The 27,671-nt window shown below is 41.3% G+C and overlaps 1 protein-coding gene across 25 annotated transcripts in view; it reads left to right on the top strand.

Annotated features, from left to right (window-relative positions):
• The window catches only part of kiaa1109 (KIAA1109), a 58,438-nt gene that overhangs the window by 4,119 nt on the left and 26,648 nt on the right, over positions 1-27,671 (top strand). For all 25 annotated transcript variants that reach the window (XM_083540176.1, XM_083540187.1, XM_083540193.1 and 22 more), the window contains exons 2-48: positions 420-528; positions 678-794; positions 888-966; positions 1,638-1,702; positions 1,803-1,977; positions 2,200-2,281; positions 3,146-3,339; positions 7,464-7,543; positions 7,706-7,853; positions 7,946-8,102; positions 8,185-8,263; positions 8,497-8,588; positions 8,686-8,803; positions 9,426-9,581; positions 9,821-9,918; positions 10,009-10,187; positions 10,268-10,374; positions 10,970-11,160; positions 11,325-11,534; positions 11,623-11,760; positions 11,872-12,048; positions 12,139-12,267; positions 12,365-12,484; positions 14,488-14,768; positions 14,867-15,111; positions 15,219-15,414; positions 15,812-16,607; positions 16,725-16,795; positions 16,889-17,062; positions 17,318-17,438; positions 17,538-17,672; positions 17,778-17,893; positions 18,031-18,215; positions 18,305-18,526; positions 18,623-18,834; positions 18,926-19,077; positions 20,493-20,643; positions 20,743-20,895; positions 20,997-21,237; positions 21,814-21,959; positions 22,040-22,265; positions 23,297-23,461; positions 23,597-23,775; positions 23,894-24,069; positions 25,465-26,189; positions 27,095-27,340; positions 27,433-27,526. In XM_083540176.1, coding sequence (XP_083396302.1) covers positions 432-528; positions 678-794; positions 888-966; positions 1,638-1,702; positions 1,803-1,977; positions 2,200-2,281; positions 3,146-3,339; positions 7,464-7,543; positions 7,706-7,853; positions 7,946-8,102; positions 8,185-8,263; positions 8,497-8,588; positions 8,686-8,803; positions 9,426-9,581; positions 9,821-9,918; positions 10,009-10,187; positions 10,268-10,374; positions 10,970-11,160; positions 11,325-11,534; positions 11,623-11,760; positions 11,872-12,048; positions 12,139-12,267; positions 12,365-12,484; positions 14,488-14,768; positions 14,867-15,111; positions 15,219-15,414; positions 15,812-16,607; positions 16,725-16,795; positions 16,889-17,062; positions 17,318-17,438; positions 17,538-17,672; positions 17,778-17,893; positions 18,031-18,215; positions 18,305-18,526; positions 18,623-18,834; positions 18,926-19,077; positions 20,493-20,643; positions 20,743-20,895; positions 20,997-21,237; positions 21,814-21,959; positions 22,040-22,265; positions 23,297-23,461; positions 23,597-23,775; positions 23,894-24,069; positions 25,465-26,189; positions 27,095-27,340; positions 27,433-27,526 — 8,396 coding nt within the window. In that variant the 5' untranslated portion in view covers positions 420-431. The remainder of the gene's footprint in view (positions 1-419; positions 529-677; positions 795-887; positions 967-1,637; positions 1,703-1,802; positions 1,978-2,199; positions 2,282-3,145; positions 3,340-7,463; positions 7,544-7,705; positions 7,854-7,945; positions 8,103-8,184; positions 8,264-8,496; positions 8,589-8,685; positions 8,804-9,425; positions 9,582-9,820; positions 9,919-10,008; positions 10,188-10,267; positions 10,375-10,969; positions 11,161-11,324; positions 11,535-11,622; positions 11,761-11,871; positions 12,049-12,138; positions 12,268-12,364; positions 12,485-14,487; positions 14,769-14,866; positions 15,112-15,218; positions 15,415-15,811; positions 16,608-16,724; positions 16,796-16,888; positions 17,063-17,317; positions 17,439-17,537; positions 17,673-17,777; positions 17,894-18,030; positions 18,216-18,304; positions 18,527-18,622; positions 18,835-18,925; positions 19,078-20,492; positions 20,644-20,742; positions 20,896-20,996; positions 21,238-21,813; positions 21,960-22,039; positions 22,266-23,296; positions 23,462-23,596; positions 23,776-23,893; positions 24,070-25,464; positions 26,190-27,094; positions 27,341-27,432; positions 27,527-27,671) is intronic.

Genomic DNA, 27,671 nt, shown 5'->3' on the forward strand with positions numbered 1-27,671 from the left:
TGACCAGTTTTTCTCCACTCAAATAAAACTGAGTTCTCTAAATGTAGTTGAGTAAAAAGTACGATATTTGACTTTGAAATGTAGTGAAGTTACAGTAAAAGTCTCCACATGCAAATGCAAATACTATAGTAAATTACAGATACACGAAAAAGCTACTTAAGTACAGTAACGAATTACATTTACTTGCTTACTGTCCATCACTGATAATCATGAAATATGTCACGTTCACTTTTCTGACAGACTGTAGCTTTATCCCAGTTACACAATCTGACAAGAAGCAGCTGATTTATTGTTATTCACACATTTACACACTCATTGTCACCTAGGGGATATTAATCTTAGTGGGTTTTCCTCAGGGTTGTCAAAAGTATTATTATCATTATTATTATTATTATTAATTGTAATGGTTTCATCTACAGCATCCTCTAACCATGGATAACATGCCAAACAGAAGTCTGGCTAATAGTATTAATGAATTGGATACGTACCTCAGCCAACACAATTCCAACTTTGTGTGGCTGCTTGTGGGTGAGTTCCTCAATAATTTCTACTCCTTTCCAACATTTCCTACAATGTTCATGTAAAAAAGCCTCTATTGGTCCCTTGTTTGTACCTAAAACTTGATTTCTGAAAGAGACAGTAGTCACTCAATAAATAATTCTGCTTTGCTTTTACAGCCACGATTCTGTCTTGTGGATGGATTATATATTTGACGTACTACAACTCCCGTAACATCGGACTCATTCTCACGCTTATCCTCAACCGACTCTACAAAAATGGATATATACACATCGGTAAATAATAGTATTTCTATGCGGAAGAAACACCTTGATCGATAGACGAAGCCGAGAGTCATGCTGTGGTGTATTTCTCATTTGTACTTGCAGGCTCGTTCTCCTTTTCTGTCCTCTCTGGGAAGATCATGTTCCGGGACGTGTACTTCATCAACGAGGACATGTCAATTAGGTACGCACGCAATACTTGGTAATACCTGTAGGTTTTCTTCGGGAGGTCTCCTGCTGGGTTCACACTGTGCAAGTTCGACCACGATTTCTTCATCAGAGGCAAATCCTTAAAATCCTCAAAATGTCCTAGAATCCGAAGCTGAAATCTGTAGTCTTTGATCGCTGGTTTGCTTGTCAAACCAAGAAGCAACAGGAGCGACGCAGTCAGCACGATAACTTCGAACCACTTTAGGAAAAAAAACGTAGGAACGTGTCCAGCGGACATTACAGCAAGAAGAGCGACTTATTGAGTTATGGGGGGAAAAGCAAGTGTTTGTGGGACGTTTTATAATTATCAAGGCACGTCACGAACGGATTGTTTTTCGTTCGCCGCTAGCTACCGTTAGCGGGAGGACGCGGGTCCTGAATGTGCCACGGATTGATGACGTAAAACTAGTCTTTTTCCTGGGGTTTTTTTTTTTTATTAATTTTTTTTTTTTTACTTGTACAGTCCGACATAATGACAAATTAGATCCTACAGTGTGACACAGGGGTCATGTTCGTACACAAACAACTGTTTAAAACGGCACAGTGTGCGCCCGGAAATACAGTCTTCATTATTCAATAAAGACTTAAAATAAAGAATTGAATATTAATGCAAACGTTTTTATTTATTATTATTTATTATCCCAGAATTCAAGATGGCTTCCTTATATTCCGCTGGTGGAAGATGTACAACCCTAAACAGAAGCAGCACGGTAAAAGAAGTACCAGCATAAAAATCGTCTCTGCTCCTGTTATATTCATGTCGAATGAGCAATATTTTTCATTTATTTATTCATTTTTCATATTGTAAAGACCCAAAGGCCGAGACACGGCTGTACATGACCGTTAACAGCTTTGAGTTCCACGTATACAACCGTACAGATGTGTACGCAAGGCTGCAGGATATGTTCGGCTTGGAACCCACTCTCGTTCCACCTTGCCGAGACGGAGAGAAGGGCGGAGAGGAGCGAAATAAAACGCTTGACAGGTAACATTACAATCTCTCATCTGTAAGGTGAAGGAATGAATAATGCTAATACTTTGACCTGATTTACTTGGTGGACATCATTTATTTATTTATTTATTTATTTATTTATTGTGTCTCTGTTTCTGTATTGTAAATATTTACGTATAGATGACGGGTTTGAGAACTATGTACTGTAGCTCTATGATTCATGACTGTAATGCAATTTTGATTTTATTTTTAAAGTGTTAATATCAAAGCAGAATCCCAGGACCCATCTTCATCCTGGAGGTCCTTAATACCAGTCATAAAAGTCAACATCAGTACAGTGAGTACAGCCATGTCTCATGTTTTTTTTTTTTTTTTTTTTTTTTTTTTTCCTTTTTTCTTTTTGCAATTTATTTTCATCTAGGACAGTAAAGTGTGGGCACTTTACAGTCAGCAATATAACCTGTCACCCGATTCAGTTTTGGCCTTCCGGTAAATGTAGCATTATGTAAGCGCATTCATACACAATGCGTATTGGTTTTAATTGTCTGTAAATAGGCCAGGGTTAAACTAGCTTCTCGTGTTCCCGCTCTTGCATTATTGAGAATACGCACGCATCCAGTGCGAGCTGGTGTAAATGTGTTCTCTGCGCCACCGCCCCTGTCTCTCTACAATGAAATGCATCGATATCGGGTTCATTATTTTGGCATCCACATTATTGTTTGGTCAATTTGAAATTTGACAAATATTTCTTAATGTTTTAAGGCATATCATTTTTTGGAAACAAAAGAAAACAGTGCCACCTAATACAGATGGTCCCTGAACAAATTACAGTATACGACCCCAGACTGATCACCATTCTTTAAGACACGTGGCTACGCTAGGCCATGACTCAAATTCTGGAAATGTACAGAAAAAAGCCTCCAGGCAATACAAATGCAAAAGACTGCAATTTGTGCTCGTCTCTGTTAATGTCCATTTGATACCTTAGTGAATTTGTTACTCAGTGTGAAGACTTAAGGCATTTGTTATTCCATAACGTATTTGATTATGTATTGATGTATTAATTAGGTACCAGACACTGTGCCACTTATCATGCTCCCATTCTGAAATTGGAAAATGCTTGGTGTAACTGAACCAATATGGTATTCTAATAGTAATGTTCCCTCTTTTTTTTTTTTTTTCGTCTTCCTTACTCAATCAGGGTCGGGTGGCATTTGGGAATCTTCACCTTCCTCAGACTATGTGTATGAATTTTGATGATGCCTTCCTGACTTATGCCACCAAGCCTCCCAGCAGTCATCTGGATCAGTTCATGCACATAGTAAAAGGCTCTCTGGAAAACGTGCGTGTGATGCTGGTGCCTAATTCCAGATATCTTGGTCAACAAAACGATGAGTGAGTTTTCTTTGTAGACCAGATGTTCTTCGGTGATATCATTTAGCTTCTTTTGACAGCATTAAGGATTATGAATCAGAGGAACTTTTACTTGTTTAATTTCATATTGTCCTCATAAGTATGATTTTTACAGCTGTTCATTGGCAACTTTATTTAATGTTATGGTCAGACATTGTTAATTAAAATTATGATATTATGTGTATATTATAAATCAAAATCATGGTTCAGTTCAGTCAGGGGGAAGAAATGCAAAACCTAAAATTGCTTGTCTTTTATTTATTTTATTTTTTATTATTATTAACATTCATTAAAATAAACAGTTACAATTTTTTTTTTTACATTTATACAATGTTTTATATTTGATATAGAATTTTTTTTTAAGTAATGTCCAGCTTAACGGGTCTATTTATTTCAGCATATTTTGACAAATGTCTTCATTCCTTTCATCCTTCGTTCATTCCCTCCCTAAATATGCGGAATTGTCAGGATTTTCTCCTTTTAAGAAGGTGGACATAAAACGGTAAAGAATCCACAGCGGAAGCTTGTCATGAAGGCGGGAGGTGGCAACGATTTTGCACATGCGCGAAACCAAATCCGAGTTTTACTACACATCTTATTTCCGCCACAGAGACACTGCGTTAACTCTAGTTTCTTTTTTATACCCCTGGCATTGTTGTGTATGTTTTTAAGTTTATTGACACTGCGCTTAAGGTAACCCAGCCATTAGGGGGGCACAAGCCAGTGTACTCTTAGTGCCGGTCCCAAGCCCGGGTAAATGGGGAGGGTTGCGTTAGGAAGGGCATCCAGCGTAAAACATGTGCCAAATCAAATATGCGGATCACAAATGAGAATTTCATACCGGATCGGTCGAGGCCCGGGTTAACAACGACCGCCACAGGTATCGTTAGCCGACAGGGTACCGGTGGAAATTGGGCTACTGTTGGCCGAAGGAGGAGAAGGAGAGGAGGAAGGCGTCTACAGAGACGGCAGGAAAAGGAGCAGTGTAGGAGAGTAGAGGTTCGGGTTGGTACTTTAAATGTTGGTACTATGACGGGTAAAGGGAGAGAGATAGCTGATATGATGGAGAGGAGAAAGGTAGATGTGTTGTGTGTTCAGGAGATTAAGTGGAAAGGGAGTAAGGCCAGGAACATTGGAGGTGGGTTTAAACTGTTTTATCATGGTGTGGATGGGAAGAGAAATGGTGTAGGGGTGATTCTGAAGGAAGCGTACAGTAAGAGTGTAGTGGAGGTGAAGAGAGTTTCTGATAGGGTGATGATCGTGAAGGTGGAAGTTGAAGGGATGATGATAAATGTCATCAGTGCCTATGCTCCACAAGTTGGCTGTGAGATGGAGGAGAAGGAAAGATTCTGGAGTGAATTAGATGAAGTGGTAGATGGTGTACCTAGGAAAGAACGATTGGTGATTGGGGCAGACTTTAATGGGCATGTAGGTGAAGGGAACAGAGGTGATAAGGAGGTGATGGGTAGGTATGGTTTGAAGGAGAGGAATGTGGAAGGGCAGATGGTGGTAGATTTTGCTAAAAGGATGGAAATGGCAGTGGTGAACACGTATTTTAGGAAGAAGGAGGATCATAGGGTGACGTATAAGAGTGGACGAAGGTGCACACAGGTGGATTATCTTCTGTGTAGGAGATGCAACCTGAAGGAGATTGGAGACTGTAAGGTGTTGGCGGGGGTCAGTGTAGCTAGACAGCATCGGATGGTGGTCTGTAGGATGGTTTTGGAGGCGAAGAAGAAGAGGAGGAAAGTAAGGTTTGAAAGAAGAATAAGATGGTGGAAACTGAAGGAGGAAGAGTGTAGTGTGAGGTTCAGGGAAGAGGTCAGACAGGGGCTTGGTGGTGGTGAAGAGGTGCCGGATGATTGGGCAACTACTGCAGGAGTGATGAGGGATGCAGCTAGAAAAGTACTTGGTGTGACATCTGGAAATAGAAAGCAAGACAAGGAGACGTGGTGGTGGAATGAGGAAGTGCAGGAGAGCATTAGGGGAAAGAGGTTGGCAAAACAGAAGTGGGATCGACAGAGTGATGAGAAAAGTAGGCAGGAGTACAAGGAGATGCGGAAGCAGGTTAAAAGGGATGTGGCGAAAGCCAAGGAAAAGGCATATGAGGAACTGTATAAGAGGTTGGACACTAAGGAAGGAGAAAAGGATTTATACCGATTGGCCAAGCAGAGGGACCGAGCTGGGAAGGATGTACTGCAAGTTAGAGCAATAAAGGATGGAGAGGGAAATGTGTTGACTAGTGAGGAGAGTGTGTTGAGAAGATGGAGGGAGTATTTTGAGCAGCTGATGAATGAGGAAAATCAGAGAGAGAGAAGGTTGGAGGATGTGGAGTTGGTGAAGCAGGATGTAGATAGGATTAGTAAGGAGGAAGTGAGAGCAGCGATTAAGAGGATGAAGAATGGAAAGTCGGTTGGACCAGATGACATACCGGTAGAAGCGTGGAGATGTTTAGGAGAGATGGCAGTGGAGTTTTTAACCAGATTGTTTAACAGGATTCTGGAAGGGGAGAGGATGCCTGAGGAATGGAGAAGGAGTGTGCTGGTACCGATCTTTAAGCATAGGGGAGATGTGCAGACCTGCAGTAACTACAGGGGAATAAAGTTGATCAGTCACACCATGAAGTTATGGGAAAGAGTAGTGGAAGCCAGGCTGAGAGAAGAGGTGACCATTTGTGAGCAACAGTATTGTTTCATGCCGAGGAAGAGCACCACAGATGCCTTATTTGCTTTGAGGATGTTGATGGAGAAGTATAGAGAAGGACAGAAGGAGCTGCATTGTGTATTTGTGGATTTAGAGAAAGCGTACGACAGGGTGCCGAGAGAGGAGTTGTGGTATTGTATGAGGAAGTCAGGTGTGTCAGAGAAGTATGTGAGGGTGGTGCAGGACATGTATGAGGACAGTGTGACGGCAGTAAAGTGTGCAGTAGGTACGACAGACTGGTTCAGGGTGAAGGTTGGACTGCATCAAGGATCGGCCCTGAGCCCTTTCCTGTTTGCAGTGGTGATGGACAGGTTGACGGACGAGGTCAGACAGGAGTCTCCCTGGACTATGATGTTTGCAGATGATATTGTGATTTGTGGTGAGAGTAGAGAGCAGGTTGAGAAGAGCCTGGAGAGGTGGAGATATGCGCTGGAGAGAAGGGGAATGAAAGTCAGTAGGAGTAAGACAGGGTACATGTGTGTGAATGAGAGGGAGGGCAGTGGAGTGATGCGGTTGCAGGGAGAAGAGGTGGAGAAGGTGGAGGAGTTCAGGTACCTGGGGTCAACAGTGCAAAGTAATGGAGAGTGTGTTAGGGAAGTGAAGAAAAGAGTGCAGGCAGGGTGGAGTGGGTGGAGAAGAGTGACAGGAGTGATTTGTGATAGAAGAGTATCTGCAAGAATGAAAGGGAAAGTTTATAGGACTGTGGTGAGACCTGCGATGTTGTATGGATTAGAGACAGTGGCATTGAGTAAAAGACAGGAGGTGGAGCTGGAGGTAGCAGAGCTGAAGATGTTGAGGTTTTTGTTGGGAGTGACGAGGATGGACAAGATTAGAAATGAGTTTATTAGAGGGACAGCGCATGTAGGATGTTTTGGTGACAAGGTGAGGGAGGCGAGATTGAGATGGTTTGGACATGTGCAGAGAAGGGACATGAATTATATTGGTAGAAAAATGCTGAAGATGGCGCCACCAGGTAGGAGGAAAAGAGGAAGGCCAAGGAGGAGGTTCATGGATGTGGTGAGGGAAGACATGCAGGTAGTTGGTGTGAAAGAGGCAGATATAGAGGACAGGGTGGTATGGAGACGGATGATCCGCTGTGGCGACCCCTAATGGGAGCAGCCGAAAGAAGAAGAAGAAGACACTGCGCTTAAGGTGCAAGGCGGAGACTAAACAATCTTGCGATCCGCCACTTAAAACATTCCTGAGAGAATAAAGAATTGAACTATGTTTGGTATGTGAAAAGGATTGCATTCGGTATACATTTGCACCGAACCGAAAGCCCTGTAGCGAAACTGTTCCACCCTGAGTATATTATTTATATAATATATTTATTATAGGTTTTATTTTATGTAGACTTGATGTTGAATGAGCTCTAGTTTATAATTATTGCTTATTTTTTCCAGGCCACCTAGACTCATGGGAGAGGGATTTGTAGTAATGCAGTCAAATGATGTGGACATTTATTACTACCAGGATCAACCAGGTTTGTGTGTGTGGGTTTATTTTTCCTTCAAAATGTTTTATTGCAGCGTTTGTTTATAGGCAACACCCACTGACTTCTTTCTGCTTATTTTGCAGAACAATGGAAGCGTATTTATTGTAAGTGCTGCTTTGCGTAATTTTCGTGTACATCTAACGTCTACAGGTCTAGTCCCTGAAGAGCTGGAGAATGGGGATGCAGATGCTTCTTCAGAGGGCACTAAGCTGCAGGATCTGCCTCCATGCTGGGGCTTAGATATCGTGTGTGGGAAAGGAACAGACTTTAACTATGGCCCGTGGGCCGACCGACAGAGGTCTATAAACACACGAATGCATTTGTGCAACGAAATTCGTGAACACGTTATCAGTACGCCTCATAAATGTTCTCTCGTTTCCCTCACCACAGGGACAGCCTTTGGAAGTTCTTTCTGCCTGCAGATTATCAGCCGATGAAAGTGAGCGATGTTCCCACACCAGGAAAGCCCAGACAGATACTGGCCTTTGAACTCCGAATGAACATAATAGCAGATGCAACCATAGACCTACTGTTCACCAAGAACAGGGTACAATTTCTCCTTTCTGCTGTTTTTGTCCCTCTTTGTCAGAGAAAATCGGGCTGCTTATTCATCTTATTTGATTTTCTAGGAGACAAACGCCATTCATGTCAACGTCGGCGCAGGTTCATACTTGGAGGTCAACATCCCTATGACTGTAGGCGAGGACGGTATAAATAATTTTTATTTGATCTAAAAGTTTTTGTCAAGCCAGATAACCTCCTGAATCCTTGAGATTGAATTGTTTCAGACTGACTGACGGGATTTATCATTTTAATCAATCTTTATTTCTCTCTCTCTCTCTCTCTCTCTCTCTCTCTCTCTCTCTCTCGCGCTCTCTCTCTCTCTCTCTCTCTCTCTCTCTCTCTCTCTCTCTCTCTCTCTCTCTCTCTCTCTCTCTCAGGTTATTCTCCCACTGTTAAAGGTCAGTTACTGCATGTGGACACCACAAGCAGCATGCAATACAGGACTCTGCTGGAGGCGGAGATGCTGGCTGTGAGTTTGCACATATGCATACATATGCACAGTGTGTCTCTATATGCGTATGAGAAAAAGCGAGCAAAGTATAAATGTACGTTTTCTGCCTGTTTAGTTCTATGTGATAGCCAGTTACCCACGGGTGTGGAATATGCCTCAGTCATGGCAGTGTGAGATCGAGGTGTACAAAGCCACTTACCATTTCATCTATGCTCAGAAGAACTTTTTTACTGGTAAACCTATTTTTAATTTTTTTTTGCTATGATCAAATGCATGAAAATGAATCTCTTTCTCGTGTCTTACTTTATACTTTATGGCCACCAATCAGGCATAACATTATGACCACCTGCCAACTATAGTGTTTGGTCCCCCTTCTGCTGCCAAAACAGTCCTGTCCTTTCGAGCATTAACAGCATCAACCTCTTCAGCAATTGTTGGATCGGACCACACAGGCCAGCCTTTGTTCCCCACGTGCATTATTGAGCCTTGGCAACTGTTCCCGGTTCACAACTGTTCCTTCCTTGGACCACTTTTGATAGATACTGACCACTGCAGACCAGGAACAACCCACAAGAGCTGCAGATTTGGAGATGCTCTGATCCAGTCTTCTAGCCATCACAATTTGATCCTCGTCAAACTCGATCAAATCCTTACGCTTGCCCGTTTTTCCTGCTTCCCACACATTAAACTTGAGGTCATAATGTTCACTTGCTGCCTGATATATCTGACATTCTAACAGGTGCCATGATGAAGAGATAATCAGTGATATTTAATGTTATAAGGTCATAATGTTTTGCCTGATTGGTGTATAAGTTTAAATGCAGAATGTTCAGAAATTTCTTTCATTCCGTGCAGATCTGATCCAAGATTGGGCCAGTGACAGTGAGCCAGATATCTACTCATTTGTTCCTTATTCCTGGAAGTTCAAAATGCTTTTTCACCAGTTTGAGATGATATGGGCTGCCAATCAGCATAACTGGATCGACTGTTCCACCAAACAGCAGGAGAATGGTGAGGAAGATCTGCTGTCTGTAATGGTGCCAGAGCTCTGACAAGCTGAATAAAAAAAAAAAAAAAACTTTCCTCACATTTTATAGATAATTCTAACACACTTAAATTCACTTCACCTGCTAACAAGCTGAAATACTTCAGGCTTAATACTTGATTTTCCAACATGCCGGATGCACGCCCGATTTATCAGCTCACGTTTTGAGTTTTTTTTTCCCCCCTTTCTTCCTTAACGTCTCCAGTGTATCTCGCTGCCTGTGGAGAAACGCTGATCATTGACTTCACTTTACCTTTCCACGAGTTCGTTCCTGTCACCTGTAACACGCGTTTCTGTTTAAGAGTGAGTATATGCATATGTGTATTGTTGCTTGTGATTTGTGTTTTCATCAAGAAGTTTTTTTTTTTTTTAACTACGGTTGTCCAATTTCAGGCTGAAGAAACGGACATGCGACTCTGTTTACCTGACTGCCACCCCAGTCGATACCCTTTGCTCACGCTTGCAAAAGACTATCAGCAGACAAAGGCTATGCCAGACAATGGCATGCCACCAGAGGCCCAGTGGGCTCCGAAGAACAACAATGCTCGCTGGAGAAATATGACCCAGGCCAAGTATGGACACTCTTTGTTTCTTTTTCTTCTTCTTGTCATCCATTCATTGTTGCATTATTGAGTTTCTGAATTTTGTTTAGGGCTGGATGGATCGACTGCTGGAGTGTGCCAAATTTCATGCTCATTATAGACTACACCTGGCATCCCATTTACCCACAGAAGTCTGATGAGCAGCTCAAACGGTCATGTAAGTTCATTCATAATGCAAGTTAGTAAATCACAGAGTGCTTTCAGGTGCTGAGTCGCATGGTTGCGTTTTTGTAAAGATCTCTAGATGTTTTAGATGCGTAACAGGGGTATAACGGTACACGTTTTCCTGCCGAACTGTTTCGGGGCAATCCTTGCATTACAATGCAATCCTTTTTACGTTCGAAACAAGAGTTAAAATCTGCGTTTCATAGTAACGTATTAAGTGGCGGATCGCAAGTTTGTTTACTTTCCGCCACGCACTTTGAACGCAGTGTTACTGTTTTTTTTTATTTATTGATTTATTTTAATCATTAATAAACCTAAAAAAACATACACCACAATGGCAGGGGTATATAAAAAAAAAGAAACTAGAGTTATCATCACTGTGGCGATTCAGTCTCAAGCTATATTTTGTTTTGCATTCCTCCTAACTGTACATACCGATGTGTTACACCCCTAACGTGTAATATCATAACGTAATGATAATTAGTATAACTACTTCAGATTTGTATGCAGTCATCATTTCCATATCTGTATCTGAATTAAACATCTGGATATGATCAGACTAAAAAAGTCATTTTCTGTATGTGAAGTTTCAGAGATAGAGGAGTCTATACTGTCAGCCTTGCGCCCCCCGCAGCGCCCCCCCTGCGTTCCTCCTCCTCGTGTACCTGCTGACCCCACCCTCCTTCCCCCGGACCGGCTGCATGTGGAGATGGAACTCAGTCCTGACTCCCACATCATCTTATATGGACCTTTGCTCAGAGCTCTGCTGTCCATCAAGGTGTGCTTTTTTTTTTCTTCTTATTAGAACACCTATTAGGTTTGGGAGGATGCTGATGTATTATGTCACATAATGCTGTGGCTAAACGGATTGTATCGTAAAAACATCTGCATGCACACAGTCTAAATTAAGATTATTATTATTTTTTTTTTTATACATCGTAGGAAAATTATTTTGGTGAAGACGACATGTACACAGACTTTGAGGAATCTCTGTCCAGCCCTGTATTAAGCTCTTGTTCTTCCTCATCTGGCTGGACTGGAGTGGGTCTGGAGTACAGCGGCCACAAAGACGCACCCAATCCTCTCTCGCTCCGTCCCTGGGACATCACTGTGCTCATAAACGTCCACAAGATCCACGGAAGGCTTCCGACTGTCAGTAAAAGACCTGTATGCCAGATGTAACCCTTTAATTAAACCCTGTATCATTGTGTAGTAATGAATGTTTGTCTTTACCTCTCAGCATTGCAACAGTGACAGTATAGATGGTCCGACAGGGTATCTGGAGCGTGTGTGTTTTGAGATGAAGAAAGGCTTCAAGGAAACCCTGTTGCAGCTCATTTTCTCTCCTCTCCATGTCTTTGTTAGCGACAGCTACCAGGTTGAAAAGATTTCACTGTAGTGAAGTGAATGTCATTGTTGTTAAATATGCGTTTCTTTTTTCTTTTCTAATAATTTCTGCCATTTTGGCTCCTTCTTTTTAACGGTGTAGCGTCCCTCTGTGGATGGAGTGTTGAGTGACGGGCATCTGAGTCTCTCAGGCCTGCAGATGCGAGCCCATGCAATGTTTTCAGCTGAAGGCTTACCTGCAGGCAGTGACACACTTGAGTATGCCTGGCTCATTGACGTCCAAGCCGGGGCTCTAACAGGCAAAGTCACTGTTCCACAGGTGGGTTGTATTCAGAAATGTGTTCAGCCACAATATCTAGATATGGAATAAAATGATTGAATGTCACGAGTGGTCGCTTTTGCATTTCAGTGTGCCAGTTTGCTGGAATGGGGGCAGACGTTTTTATTTCACGTGGTTTCCCGTGAGTTCCAGCTGGAGCAGCCTAAACCCTCTGTCACCTGTCAGCATGGAGTGGACCAGAGAACCTGTGATGCCAAGGTAGAACTTCAGAGTCTGTCCCTTCTTACTCTTATGCCTGAGTGTTCCATGTGTAAATATATAAACTTACTGAAGTATTTGGGTCTTATTTCTGTAGTATGCAGCCTTGCCTGGCCCTTGCCGAACATCTGAAGAGTTGAAGTATACCATGACCCGGCTATCAGTAGATGGAGCCCAGGTTTTCATTGTCGAACATGGCTGCGCAGCAAACATCAAGGTCTGTTTCTCTCTCTCTCTCTCTCTCTCTCTCTCTCTCTCTCTCTCTCTCTCTCTCTCTCTCTCTCTCTCTCTCTCTGTATATGTGTGCATATAAAGTAGTTCTTCAGTTATGAGTTTTTCCACTTTTTTTCTCTATTTTTTGACTAGCAATACAGCAAAATTGTCAATATTTTTTGAACATTTTAATATAATATTTTATATATATATATATATATATATATATATATACAGTGTGTACGGAAAGTATTTAGACCCCCTTAAATTTTTCACTCTTTTTTATTTTGCAGCCATTTGCTAAAATCATTTAAGTTCATTTATTTTCCTCATTAATGTACACACAGCACCCTATATTGACCGAAAAACACAGAATTGTTGACACTGTTGCAGATTTATTAAAAAAGAAAAACTAAAATATCACATGGTCCTAAGTATTCAGACCCTTTGCTCAGTATTTAGTAGAAGCCCCCTTTTGATCTAATACAGCCAGGAGTCTTTTTGGGAAAGATGCAACAAGTCTTTCACACCTGGATTTGGGGATCCTCTGCCATTCCTCCTTGCAGGTCCTCTCCAGTTCTGTCAGGTTGGACGGTAAACGTTGGTGGACAGCTATTTTTAGGTCTCTCCAGAGATGCTCAATTGGGTTTAAGTCAGGGCTCTGGCTGGGCCATTCAAGAACAGTCACAGAGTTGTTGTGAAGCCACTCCATCGTTATTTTAGCTGTGTGTTTAGGGTCATTGTCTTGTTGGAAGGTAAACCTTCAGCCCAGTCTGAGGTCCAAAGCACTCTGGAGAAGGTTTTCGTCCAGGATATCCCTGTGCTTGGCCGCATTCATCTTTCCCTTGATTGCAACCAGTCGTCCTGTCCCTGCAGCTGAAAAACACCCCTACAGCATGATGCTGCCACCACCATGCTTCATTGTTGAGACTGTACTGGACAGGTGATGAGAAGTGCCTGGTTTTCTCCACACATACCGCTTAGAATTAAGGCCAAAAAGTTCTATCTTGGTCTCATCAGACCAGAGAATCTTATTTCTCACCATCTTGGAGAACTCCATGCGGGCTTTCATGTGTCTTACACTGAGGAGAGGCTTCCGTCGGGCCACTTTGCCATAAAGCCCCGACTGGTGGAGGGCTGCAGTGATGGTTGACTTTCTACAACTTTCTCCCATCTCCCGACTGCATCTCTGGAGCTCAGCCACAGTGATCTTTGGGTTCTTCTTTACCTCTCTCACCAAGGCTCTTCTCCCCCGATAGCTCAGTTTGGCCGGTCGGCCAGCTCTAGGAATGGTTCTGGTCGTCCCAAACGTCTTCCATTTGAGGATTATGGAGGCCACTGTGCTCTTAGGAACCTTAAATGCAGCAAAAATTTTTTTGGAACCTTGGCCAGATCTGTGCCTTGCCACAATTCTGTCTCTGAGCTCTTCAGGCAGTTCCTTTGACCTTAATGATTCTCATTTGCTCTGACATGCATTGTGATCTGTAAGGTCTTATATAAACAGGTGTGTGGCTTTCCTAATCAAGTCCAATCAGTATAATCAAAAATTTCTGGACTCAAATGAAGGTGTAGAACCATCTCAAGGATGATCAGAAGAAATGGAGAGCACCTGAGTTAAATATATGAGTGTCACAGCAAAGGGTCTGAATACTTAGGACCATGTGATATTTCAGTTTTTCTTTTTTAATAAATCTGCAAAAAGGTCAACAATTCTGTGTTTTTCTGTCAGTATGGGGTGCTATGTGTACATTCATGAGGAAAAGAAATGAACTTAAATGATTTTAGCAAATGGCTGCAATATAACAAAAAGTGAAAAATTTAAGGGGGTCAATACTTTCCGTACCCACTGTATATTATAGCTGTTAAATGAATTAGGGCAAATGAGACTTAATAGCTACATGAAGTCTTTTAGGTTTTTTGAGGCATATAAATAAGTAACAAGTAGCACTAGAATAAAGCAGTATGAATGTAAGTGGCACGTTAATGTAAAAAGGTGTGTTTTTCCAGACTGGTACATTGCGGTTGGCGAACTGTAACTTGCACACAGCTGCAGTAGGGGAGGGCATCAGCGCAGCTCTTCAGGACGTTGTTATTGCTCAGTTGATTGAGCAGCAGGAAGCAGTGAGATTAGGCCTGCCTCCACCTCTTTTACGACGATCCAATTGGCTTGAGGCTGGCTCTGTGACTTTTAACCTCATCACTGCTGATGTAGCTTTGGCTGCTGACCATCCAATCAAATATGAGGTGCAGAGACACTTCCTGGAGCACCATGACATGAAAACGAAAAGGTGCTTTACCATTATTCAGTAAATATTTTACACATGTGCTGAATATAAGGTTCATCTGGGTGTTAATGGTTGCCTTTAATGTAAATTTATGTTTACAGGCTATGGTTCTTGTGGCCAGAGGAGAAGTATAAGCGAAGCAGGAACCGATGCGGCTGTTTGGGTGGATGCCGTTTTTTTGGCGGATCGACTCGTAATTTGGACTTTTTCCGATTGGAGGAAATCACCCCTTCATCGAGCTCTGCCTTTTCGAATGCCGGCAGTGAGACCGATATGAGCTATGGGCAATCACTGTTACAGCCTGGGGAGTGGATAATCACAAAGGAGACACCGAAACTTCCAGATAGTCAGTTTTTTTCTTTTTCTTTCTAATATAATTTGTTATATATATTTTTTATTTATTTATTTTTACATAAAAGTTAACTGTTACTTGATTGCTTTTTTTTTTTGCAGCTAAATCTGTCAGTGTGCGGAGGGATGTGTGTTCCCCTGCTCCACTGGCTGAGCTGGAGAGACGTAACCAGCAGCTGAATCTACAGGTTCCTCAACGTTCTCACAGCTCTGCCTCTTCCTCAGAGGATAACTCCTCTTCTAGTGCTGCTCTGCCACTACTGGCAGGTGAACGAGAAAGCCCTTCTCCATGTGCAGAGTTGAGTATGGCACACACACATACACAATGAGCATGTAATTGCATGTGGCTAATTTGTAGATTGAGGTTAGTTAATGTTAGTTAATGCTAGTTTTTGGCTGATGCTATACATTGTTCTATACTGCTATTAGAGTATATAACCATTAGACTTACTAGCAGCTGCTAAATGCTTTTGAAATATTTCTGGCAAACATAACAGTATCCTATAGGATTTCTAATGCATTATGCAGTATAATATTTTTTCTTTCATGTTTTCTTATGAATTCGACATGAAAGTTGTTTTCTCGTTATCGTGACTTAATTGTCTGGTGATCGCGACATAAACCATTTGTGAAAACAATGGTCTGTTGTAGGATATTTTTTCCAATGTTGTCTATTTGTGGGTATGCATTCGCAGATTAATGACTGTGACGACCGATGGCCCTGTCTCTGAAGGCCCTCCGCTGCAGTCTCCACTCCGGTCACCCCTCAAGCGTCAGTCATTTGTCCAGTCCACTCGCCTCGGTAGCACCAAAAGCCTATCGGCTGCTGTCTTTACAGAGAAGGCTCCACCCCCTGCCGGTGTACAGTTTAGCAGCGAAGTGTCTCGGAGTGACGAGAACGTTTTGGACTCGCCACGCCAGCGCCGTAGCTATGGCTCTTTCCCTTTTACCCCTTCAGCTGATTCCAACACGTTCCATCAGTACCGCTCGGTCGACTCTTCGATGTCCGTCGCCGATAGCGAGGCCTACTTCAGCGCAAATGAGGACTTTGATCCAATCAGTAGCGACGAGGGACCGGGCACATACCCAGGAAGGAAACGCAGGCGAAGACAGCAAGGGCAGCTTCATATCGAACACAGTCACGCCTCTATATATCACAGTGTCGAAGGACCACTATCGGTGGCAGAGCCCCGCCCACCTTTATTGCCCAGCCACACCTCTCAGGCATCTTTTGTCTCTGCACTTGGATTGGAGGAAGAGGGTTCCATGGAAACCGAGAAAGCAGAGTCGGGCCTCCTTACAACTCAGCCCCACCTAATGGCTTGTTATCATAATTATCTGGCACATTATCACGTGTCCAACTGGTCTGTCAAGCAGCCGACCAATAAGAGAACGTCAAAGTCATCCCTACACCGTCCTCTTGACCTGGATACGCCGACTAGCGAAGAAAGTTCTGCGTCCTCTGATCATTTGTCCATTCCTACTTTTAAGGTTTGTATGTAGGACTGCGCTTTCTAGGGTTTTTATTTGATGTAATATGAAATTGCAATCTCAAACATAAATTTTATGACTAATGGTGATGTTTATTCGTTTTTATATTTATTGTAGATAGTGAAAGCTGGTCTGTCTGCTAACTCTTTATTAGACAGAGGTGTTCAGCTCATGGGAGATTTAAGCAGGTAATGTGACACTGGTGTCTGGGACGTTTTACTGACGATTGTTTTAATTGCTACCTCTTACTACCACATATTCCTGTGTGTGTCTGTGTGTAGCACTCCTTACACCCCCCTTGACAAACGGGCTATGGAAAACACAGATGAGGACACAAATACAGAAGACTGGACCATGGATCAGCCTCTTTCCCAGACCAAGACCACTGCTATTGTTGAAGTTAAAGGGGCAGTCAATGTGCTGCTGACTCCCTTAGTGGCCGAAGCTCTAGACAGGTCATTGTTTATTTAGCATTTAACTTAAATGTTTAGTATAAGCAATTTGGTTTAATAATAAAAAAAAAACCCACATTTAATAGTTTAACCTTTTTTAACGTTTTCCAGTGTTAGTGCTTTGAAAACAGGAAGTAAATTCCTTTATGTTTTGGAGCATGGTAAAGGATTATTAGCATTAGTGAATTTACTGTGTTAAAAGAGAAATGAATCTCATCAGATCTCATAATGCGAACTCGATGTGCTGTGTTACTGTAGGTACATTGAGTCCATGGTGCATTTTGCAAGTATCCGCCATCCAGCGTCTATCTTGGATGACTTGCATAGCAAAGTGCTGAACGAAGCTTATCAGATCAGCAAATCCACTGTGCCCGAGTCTGTGAGTAAAATGAAACGCTTTTAAAAATATATAAATTACGTTTTTATTCTTTGGGCAAATGATGTAGTTTTTTTCCCTTTAAACGATTGTATTTTGCAGAGCGTGGTAAAGCCGGAGCATAAAATTTCTAAGGCTGACGGATCCTTAAACACTCCTCATGGGCAAACTGACCTGTCAGTCAAACCTGACAATGTCAAAATAAAGGGTCTGCAAGCAAATGTCACAATTCCAAAGGTATGTGTGTGTGAGTATGTGTGTGAAAAAGAGGAACTGACTTTGTTTAACTTTTTTTTTTTTTAATGATTGTGCCCTTTTTTTTTTTTTTTTTTTTTTTTGCAGGTGAATTTGTGTGTGCTTCAGGCTTCGGTAGAGGAGCGTGACAACAAGAGCATGACGCATGTCTCTCTTGTGGCGCTTTGCTTTGATAGAATTGCTACCCAACTTCGAATGAATCGGTAAACATGGAAACATTTGGACTATTTTTTTTTTTACTTATTATTTGTATAATCATTAAGACATTTTTAAATAAAGGAGTCTATTCCAGGTGTCTAAACCAAAAGATCTGTATGTGTTTAATAATTGTGGCATGCAGGGGAATAGTGGAAGACACAGAAAAGTCATCTGTAATGATGGAGAAGTTCTCATCAGCCTCAAAGATGGCTCCTCAATCCAGTGGCTCTTTGCGATCGAATGCTGGAATAGAAAAAGGCAAAGAAATAGCAGCCAGACTCAACATTCACCGCATACACAGCCAACTGCGTGGCCTTGACTCATTGGGTATATATCACACGTCCTTTATTTCTATTTTCATCATTTAATATACATCGTTTTAAAACATTTACACGTTTTGTGTATTTGTGTTGCAGATCTGGGTGGAGGTGCTATAACTGCCATTCCTTTTGAGAAGTCTAAGGTTCTCTTCAGTTTAGAGGAGACAGACGACTTTGCCCTGGTGGATGAAACAGAACCATCAATCAGCACTGACCATTCCCAAGATCACTCTTCAGACCATACACGCTCCGGGACAAGCCCTGAAAAATGGGGTTGGATCATGTTTGAGTGTGGCATTGAAAACCTTACTGTCAAAGGTACTGTATTAATTGTAATTCTTTATAATTATAGTTAAACGGTAATATAGGCTTGTTGTCCTTAATGTTTTGTATCCCACCACAATCACCAATCAGGTGGCCGCCAGTCAGGGGCAGTTCTCTACAGTGCATTTGGAGTGATGGGTGGAGCTGACACAGGTGGTAAGGGGGGCGTTTCTAAATCGAATGGGTCCAGTGGCTCTCAGACAGGAAGTGGATATAGCACTGATGTGTCTGATGATAACCTGCCGAACGACACTCACAGTCCTGGCTCTGAGCCAAACAATAACTCTGACTCGGATGAACAGGTACTGCTATGTTTTTAAATGTGAACCTCTTTTTTTTTTTTTCTCTCCACATGTATTATTTGTTAATGTTTATGTATACCGGTCTACGCAGGATGAAGGGGTGGAATCCGATGACCTGAAGAAGGATCTTCCCTTACTGCCACCTCCTCCTGACTCTAGTAGTATGAAGCTCACCATAAAGGAAATTTGGTTCAGTTTTGCAGCCCCGACTAACATACGCTCTCAGATGCAGGCCATGTCGAGGTATACATACATCTTTTTATTTTCTTTTTTTTCCCCCTGAAGACGTAGAAAGAAAGTAATCCTTTCCATTATCAAATTCTAATTTTGTTTGTCACATACGCATTCATACAGAGCACAAGATGTAGTGAAATGCTTTTTACAACTGTCCTGTCTGTTACACTGTGTAACAGACACTGTCTTTCGGTTAAGCCTGTGTAAAGTTCAGTAGTTTTAGTGTTAGTGTTTTAGGGTTTTATAGTCCGGGAATTACGGTAAACTAAATAAACTAAATAAATAAAATAAAAATGAATTAGAAAAGTATATTTAAAATATTACAAAATATGAAAATAGGGTTGTGAATAATATAAATATATATATATATATATATAAATATATATATATATATATATATATATATATATATATATATATATATATATATATATATATATATAATTATTATTATTATTATAGTGTTTCAGTGTGATATAAAGTCGTTTACAATATTCATCCAATCTTGTATGGGGGGTCAGGTGGTAAGTGCTTTTTTACCTGCGGATATTGGAATATCAAATAAATAATCATCAGGTCGTCTTGCCTGAGAAGAAACTTTCCCTAGAAATAGTGTGGAAGGTATAGTACATATATCTTATTATTAAGGTGTCCCCAAACACTGTACTGGGTTATGAATCACTTAGAACCAGGCCACACAGCAAGAATAAAATCTTCAAAATAAAAACGTAAACACCCCCCCAATGCATCAGTGAGCCTTGGCCACCCATGACCCTGTCGCCGGTTCACCACTGTTCATTCCTTGGAGCACTTTTGATGGATACTGACCACTGTAGACCGGGAAACACCCCACAGGAGCTGCAGTATTGGAGAAGCTCTGACCCAGTCATCTAGCCATCACAATTTGGCCCTCGTCAAACTCGCTCTAATACTTACGCTTGCCCATTTTTCCTGCTTATAACACGTCAACTTTGAGGACAAAATGTTCACTTGCTGCCTGATATATTCAACCCACTAACAGGTGCTTTGATAAAGAGATAATCAGTGATATTCACTTTACCGATCATAATGTCAATGTTATGCCTGATCAGTGTATATATATATATATTATATACACATTATTTTGGTGCCCCTCAACCCTGGTCTGTGAAAAAATAAGGTTGGGACCGCTGTTATAATGAACTATAACTAGAAAACTAGAAATAAACCCACCAATTATAAGTCAATATCTATGGAAAGATTTATTTCAAGACGAATTCTGATGCAATAAATCAAAGGCAAACCATCATTGAGAAAAATGACTGATGTAGTTATGTAAATAAATACAGATGCATTTGAAAACTAAAACGAACAAACCCCCAAAAAAACTTTCATTTTTAATAATTATTTCATGAATATTCATGAATTTATTGTTGTTATTGTAGGCAGCTGAATTTGTTAAGCACAGCGACTCCTGCCATTGGTGCCTGGCTCGTGCCTATTGACCAGCTGAAGTCCACTCTGCAGAAGCTGGACATGGAGTCTACATTGCGTGTGTGTGCCGTCATGGGCTGCATCATGACTGAAGCTCTAGAGGTTAAGAAATACTTGAGCTTAAATAAATGAAAAGCACATCAAAGGTGTCTCGCAGATGAACATCATATGTGTTTTTTTTTGTTTTTTTTTTTACAACAGAAGAAGAGCATTCACATCCCATTCCGGAGCAAGTATAACCGTGTAACGAAGAGAGCCCGCTACCTTCACGAAAATCCGTCTTGTTTACTGTGTAATATTTTACACCGCTACCTTCAGCTGGCGAACTACAGTGTTATAGAGGAGGCCACCATGGTAAGACAGTATGCATATGGAGCGCGTGTGTGTGTGTTTGTGTCTGTATATAGATATATTTACTACTTAATATATTTATTACTTTTTTTCGATGCATTTAGAATGACGGTCTGCCTGCCCTGGTCACACTGAAAAAAGGTTTGGTTGCACTCGCTCGTCAGTGGATGAAGTTCATCGTTGTAACCCAGGCATTTAAAGCAGTAGGTCTTCTACGACCTAATCAGCTACCTAAACCCAAAGAGCCTGAAGCTACCCATCCTGATATAGCTCACGGTGTAGACAGTGGAGCAGCCCTTCAGAGTGACACCAGTGCTGATGGTGTGGAGTTTGAGTATGATGCAGGTAACATGCATTCTAACATGCAAATTAAATCTCGTATTTAATACACCGACCAGGCATGAACCGTGCCGTCACGCATTGACTGGGAAACACCCCACAAGAGCTGCAGTTTTGGAGAAGCTCTGACCAAGTGGTCTAGTCATTACAATATGGCCCTCGTCAAACTCGTTCCAACCCCTACGCTTGCCCATTTTTTTCTGCTCCTAACACAAAATGTTCACTTGCTGCCTGATATATTCAACCCACTAACATGTGCAATGATGAAGAGATAATCAGTGTTGTTCACTGCACCTGTCATAATGTTATAATGTCATCATGTTATGCCTGATCAGTGTATATTAACCAGGGTTTTTGAGTGCTCTCTGTCTCACACTATGTTCCCCATACTTACACAGCTGTTAATGAACTGATTCATTAGATCAGATTTATTATGTGCAGAAGAACACTCAAATGTGCAGGACAGATGGTACTCAAGGATCAGTTTTAGGATTATTATCAAGTATTAACACAGCAAGCACTGGAGATGAGTATATGAGGCGGATCCAAATCCTACTTAATTATGTTTTGGGGGGGTTTCAGGCACCGTCAGCGAGCACACAATGCTTTTGGAGGGTGTAGGTAATCGACCCGCTCCCACTGGCAACTCTGCTCCTGTGAGTGGTGTTGAGATCATGAGAAAGCTGTCTAAATCTCACACACACAGTGAGTCAGGTCTCAAGATCAAGGTACGTGCCACTCAGTTTTCCCAATTAGATGTTTGTATATTGCTGATGTGACTCATGAATGTCTCCACTGTTGTTTTCAGGGTTCTCATCCTTACCAGTCTCTGAGCTACACAAGCGGCGACACGGCAGCTGATTCGCCAGCTCATGTGAGTAGAACGGGGCTGCAGTCCAATCACAGCCCACGGAAGGAGTCGTTGCTAAGCTACCTGACAGGAAGCTTTCCCAGTCTGCACAACCTTCTGGAAGCAACACCTTCTCGCAATAGTGAGCAACTGGCAGCCAAGAGCTGCTCTCTGACACGCACAGGTACTTCTCCGAAGATGTTCGTCTGAATAGTAGCATAATTATACACAGGGGTGTACGATACCTTTTCTTGAGCAGGTTGCGCTGCTGCTCGAGAAGACTCGGATGTTCTCATTAGTCTCATTCTAACACAATTCAAGGTGTAATATAAGATGTAATGGCAACATTGTTATATTAGCTTTAGTATAAGGTTTCTTGTTTTAGATTTGTTCATTTATTCTTTATTTTTACTCACAGAAAATAACACAGATTTCACAGATTTCAAACCCCCCCCATTTATCAAGTAAATGGTGTACAGGTAGTGCAAGAATTGGGAGTTAAAATTTTTTACAAATTATAGTACATAGTTTAGCAAAACTGCAATTTAAATTTTTTTTACAATTTACACCAAAAAATATAGTTAAAATTTTTTTGTATTGCTATCAGTGTCATAGGATCAAAAATTCGTAAGTCGAACCATCATAATTCGTGAGCCATCTTTATAGTGATATGTCTTTAACTTCACTCGCTTTACCTGGCCGGGTTGGGATATAAATACATATATAAAAAGGTTAGATCATACTTGCCGATGACCGATTAATTAACCAATAATTTTTTTACCAATAATTTATTTTCATTCAAAGAAACGACAACAACAAAAAAAAACAATCCATGTAAAACAGTACTAAAATTAAAAAATTTCATTAAAAAAAAAAAAGTACTGAATCATAAAAATGCACTGAATTAAATAAATCCGAATGTACTAATTATATTAATATTAACGAAAATAAAAGGCGCATTTAAACTGAAACAAAAGGTAACGTTCCAAATAAATTATAACAGTTACATCCAAAATGAATTAAAAAATATACTTCAAATGAACAGCACATGACATCAGTAATTCGCCTCTAGAGGCTGCTCTCGTACTGCATAACGCAACCTGGAAAAACTATCTGTATGGATTTTCCCTGATAACCTATAATTCCAGCAATCAGCAAGTTGACCTTTAAAATGTCACCACCTAAAATAACAATTATTTAATGTGTGTCTCTTAGGAAATAGCCTTGCTACAGAAATGATGACAGAGCATCCTCTCCTGACTGAGCCGTCGTCTGTCAGCTTTTACAACTGGATGTCCAATGCTGTGGGGAACCGCTCAGGAGGCAACGTTCAGGAGTCCCTATTAAACCGCTCTCAGCACAACAGCCTCCAGACTGGGGGTGTGTATGTTTGCATGCGTGTGTGTGTGAAAGAGTGTTGAATGGAAACTTTATTTAAAAGCATTGACAGGTTATTGTGTGTATCTATGGGTGAATAGCACACATTGTGATTAATCATACATTTTGATACTGTAGGTGTGCTTCCAACCATTCCTTCAGCATCCGACTTTAACACCGTTCTGTCAAGTGATCAGAATACTATGGACACACATTCCCAGCACACACACTCCCAGCACAGCACCAGCCAGGATGACCTGCTTGAACAAGATGAGACCAACCTCTGCCCTGCAGCTGTGCAGCTAGCCGATGCACAGGTACTGCTTTTCGGGCGCTTCGTTGCAGGAGTACCCAACAATTTAATCACTTTTTTTTTTATCTCTTGCCTGTCTGGGTTTTGAGGAAATTAAGGTTTGTGTATTTGTATGTGTGTAGGTGGTGTTTAAACCTCTTCTCAGTCACACTGGGATTCAGTCTCAGGATGCCCCTCCACTTAGCTACAAAATGTATTTCGGGGAGCACCTGTCCTTTAGCGGTACCCTGGAGTGCCTGAGGGCGGACATTGTGGACTCAGACACCAGCAAATGCAGGAAAAACAAACGGGTTCGGAGGTATGTCGCAATGCTGCTATCATTAGGATTACACGCGTTTATCAGGGTTGTTGGTAGTCTATGATAATATTGTAATTGTTGTGATGTGTGATATGACATTATCGAGTATATCGCAAAACCCAAACAAAATACACACATACATTAGTTTAGATTGTGCATTTAGAGTGCGTTTTTCTTTTTACTGCATGATTCACTCTATTAAAATGCATTTCGAATAATCACAAAATTCAAGCTGTGAAGGCAGAAAATTTATACATTTATTTAATTTCATATAGTTAATCAATATCACATGAAAAACCAGCATAATTACAAATGTGATACAGATTTTCACAGCAGTTCAATAAAGAAGAAATGAATATTAAGAGACTTGTGTTTTAGACATCACATCACATGTTTTTGCTCTATTATGCCAACATAAATAATTCCAAAACAAAGCCACAGCACTGTTTTGCCTCTCTGAGCAATTGCTACTAAATGAGTCTTGAACCGAATCATTTAAACGATTGATTCATTCAATCTCTCATGAATGAATCAATCTCAAATGACTCACTTATTAACAGTGACTTATTGGTGATTTAAATTTCATATTTCCAGTATCTTTCCTCTCCGTTGCAAAAGATAAACTTTACTGATACTGATTTCTATTGTTTGCTCATATTTTGTATTGCCCAAATTGCCCATAAAAGGTATAAAATCAATTTAAAATTGTTAGAAAAGATTAATCCCTGTCACTTTTGTGAACTGAGCACCACATCAAATATTAAAAATCGTAGGAGCCAGCTGTCCACGGTAGTTCTTAAGGTACCAGCACATTAACACTCAGCAAAATATCGTCCCATTATCGTTATTGGTCAAATAAAATAAAAAATTAAGATATAATTTTTTTTGTTAATATCGCACACCCCTAGTTGTTAGTTATGCCAAGTAATGGTTCAGATTAGTGGTGAAAACTGGAAACTTAGATATGACTTTCACATTATTATTCATACAGAAAACATTTATTACTATGGGTGAAATCTAGTTTGGATTGTTTTGCATTGACATTTAAATGTTTATTTTTATCGGATTCATAAATCTAAATGACGCAATGAAAAGGTTATTTTATACGCATACTTTTTTTTTTTGTTTGTTTGTTTTTTTTTTTAATCCCTTTTTAATAAAATGGATTTTGTCGATCCCAAATTTAAATCAAGTGCCCGAGAACTGCAGGAGTGTGAGAACTGTGTTTAGTAATTTATAGGTCACATTTACATAAAAAGTCATTCCTGATATATGCCTTTGAAAAACATCATGGCAATAAATTTTAGCTATATTGCCCAGCACTGGTTAAAATACATATTGTGTGTGTGTGTGTGTGTGTGTGTGTGTGTGTGTGTGTGTGTGTGTTTGTAACAGGCAGGGCACTGTGAACCTCCCTCCCCTGGAATTCAAGCCAGCCCTAATGATTGAGACATTCAGCTTGAATGCGGTGGTTCTGGAGAAGTGCATGTCATCGACGTGGGCCTCGTCGGCCAGTGCACTTTCCTTTCATGAGCTGAGTCGACGACCACAAGCCAGTGTCCACTGTCATTTTACACTGGCGTGTCAGGCCATCCGTCAACACGTAGACATGGCCCTGGTGCGCCTCATCCACCAGTTCAGCACCATGATTAACAATATCAAAGCCACGCAGACTGACATCAAGCTGAGCCGCTACACCGCTGGCTCGGCGTCACCCACGCCCGCGTTCAAGGCGCGCCCTCATGGGCATTTCCGCTCCTCAGACTTCAGCCGCAGCTCCCGGGGCAGTCTGAACGGTGCCACTCGAATTGGCACGCAGAAGAGCAAAAGGAATGTCACGGGGTCGGCCACAGACACGCTGACCAGAAACCGAGAGCCCCGTGGCAGAAGCTCCCTGGCCAGGTCGGAGAGACGAACGTCACGGGTCTCACGCAAGGGGTCACGCGATGCCGCAGATCACGTGACCATTCAGATGGATGACTCGGACTCCATTACAGTGTCGGAGCAAAGCGAGCCATCAGCCGAATGCTGGCAGAATATGTACAAACTGCTCAACTTCTACTCGCTCATCTCCGACCCTACAGGGATTTTGGAGAAGAACCAGGACAACGCATTGTCAGGTAACAGAACGCACTCTTGCATCTGCCTCCTTTTTGGCCACTCGTTGTAGGTTTGGGTTCAAATTACGTATTTTTAATATTATAAATGTACATTAGGGGTGTCCCAGACTAAGGATTTACATAGTCAAATCAGAATATTCAAGCCTTGCCAATAGTGTGTGTGTGTGTGTGTGTGTGTGTGTGTGTGTGTGTGTGTGTGTGTGTGTGTGTGTGTGTATGGGGCTGGGGGACTAGAGGTAGTGAGCAACTGGATAAGACATCATATTTTCTTTCACACACAGCACATAGAAAACAACATTGACAGGCTGCGTTTACACTTGGCATTAACATGCGATCACCATGATCCGATCAAGCAGGACACAATGTGTTTACACTTGGCACCATCCACTGACTTCTATCTGGATAACCGATTGGATCTGTCTTTCCTGTGCAATCTTTAAATAAGTTTGCAGAAGATGGCCTTTTTTACTTTTTTCCCCTAAATTGTCAAATAAAAGGCAATGTGGAAAAATATTCGTAAAATGATTCCTCATATCGTTTTTAACCCACGATGTACAACAGGATGCAGACAGGATTTGCATTTCACATGCTGCGTCTCACTGCTAAAGTACATCAACATCGGTGCACGTAAAAACAATCAAAAATGTATTTTATTGACAGCATTATCATAATTAGCTGCAAATTAACTTATTGGGAGAAAAACAGTAGTTTTATATGGAATCAGACATTGGGCACCCCCATGTAAGCAGAATGGCATGATCCTTGTTTCATAACAGCTCTGCGAAGATTCAATTGCGAGATTGGTAGTCCAATTTTAAATTATTAAAATAACTGAGGGTTTTTTATTTATTTATTTAAATAAAATTCTAAAAAAAAATTTCCCTCTTGCTTTTCCTTCTTATCAGATGGTGGAAGGAGCCCAGCAGAGCCTCCATGCCGGTCTGTGTTTGAGTCAGAGACTGAGTCTCCGCCAAACCGAACGGGTCGTAGGCGGAGCTTGGTGAGCTCCGAGCCTCAGCATGTGACACTGATAGTGTTTGGCGTAGGCATGGTGAATCGCACACACCTGGAGGCAGACATTGGAGGATTGACCATGGAGGCAGAGCTAAAAAAAATACATGGCAGCTTCACACTGAAGGAGAAAATGAAAGGTAAAGTCTACAAAAACATTCCTACCATTGAATAAGTGGCTGTGCGCAATATTTACTCCACAAAACTTTAAAATATCTTTTCCTCTCTTTAGATATTCTTCATCAGAAGATGACAGAAACATGTGCATCAGCCCATATTGGTGGGGTGAACATTGTGCTTTTGGAGGGCGTTTCACCAGACATCCAGTCAGTATAAGTTACAGATTTCCACCACTATTTTCTCCTCAAACCCCAAATCTTTGACTTTTGAACTGCTAGCATTTGTTTTACCTGCTAATGTGTACAGTATAAATCCTTTCCTAATGAATCTTTAAACCTGATCTAATTCTGT

The sequence above is a fragment of the Silurus aristotelis genome, assembly GCF_946808225.1.
Source record: "Silurus aristotelis genome assembly, chromosome: 4".
NCBI classification, from domain to species: domain Eukaryota; kingdom Metazoa; phylum Chordata; class Actinopteri; order Siluriformes; family Siluridae; genus Silurus; species Silurus aristotelis.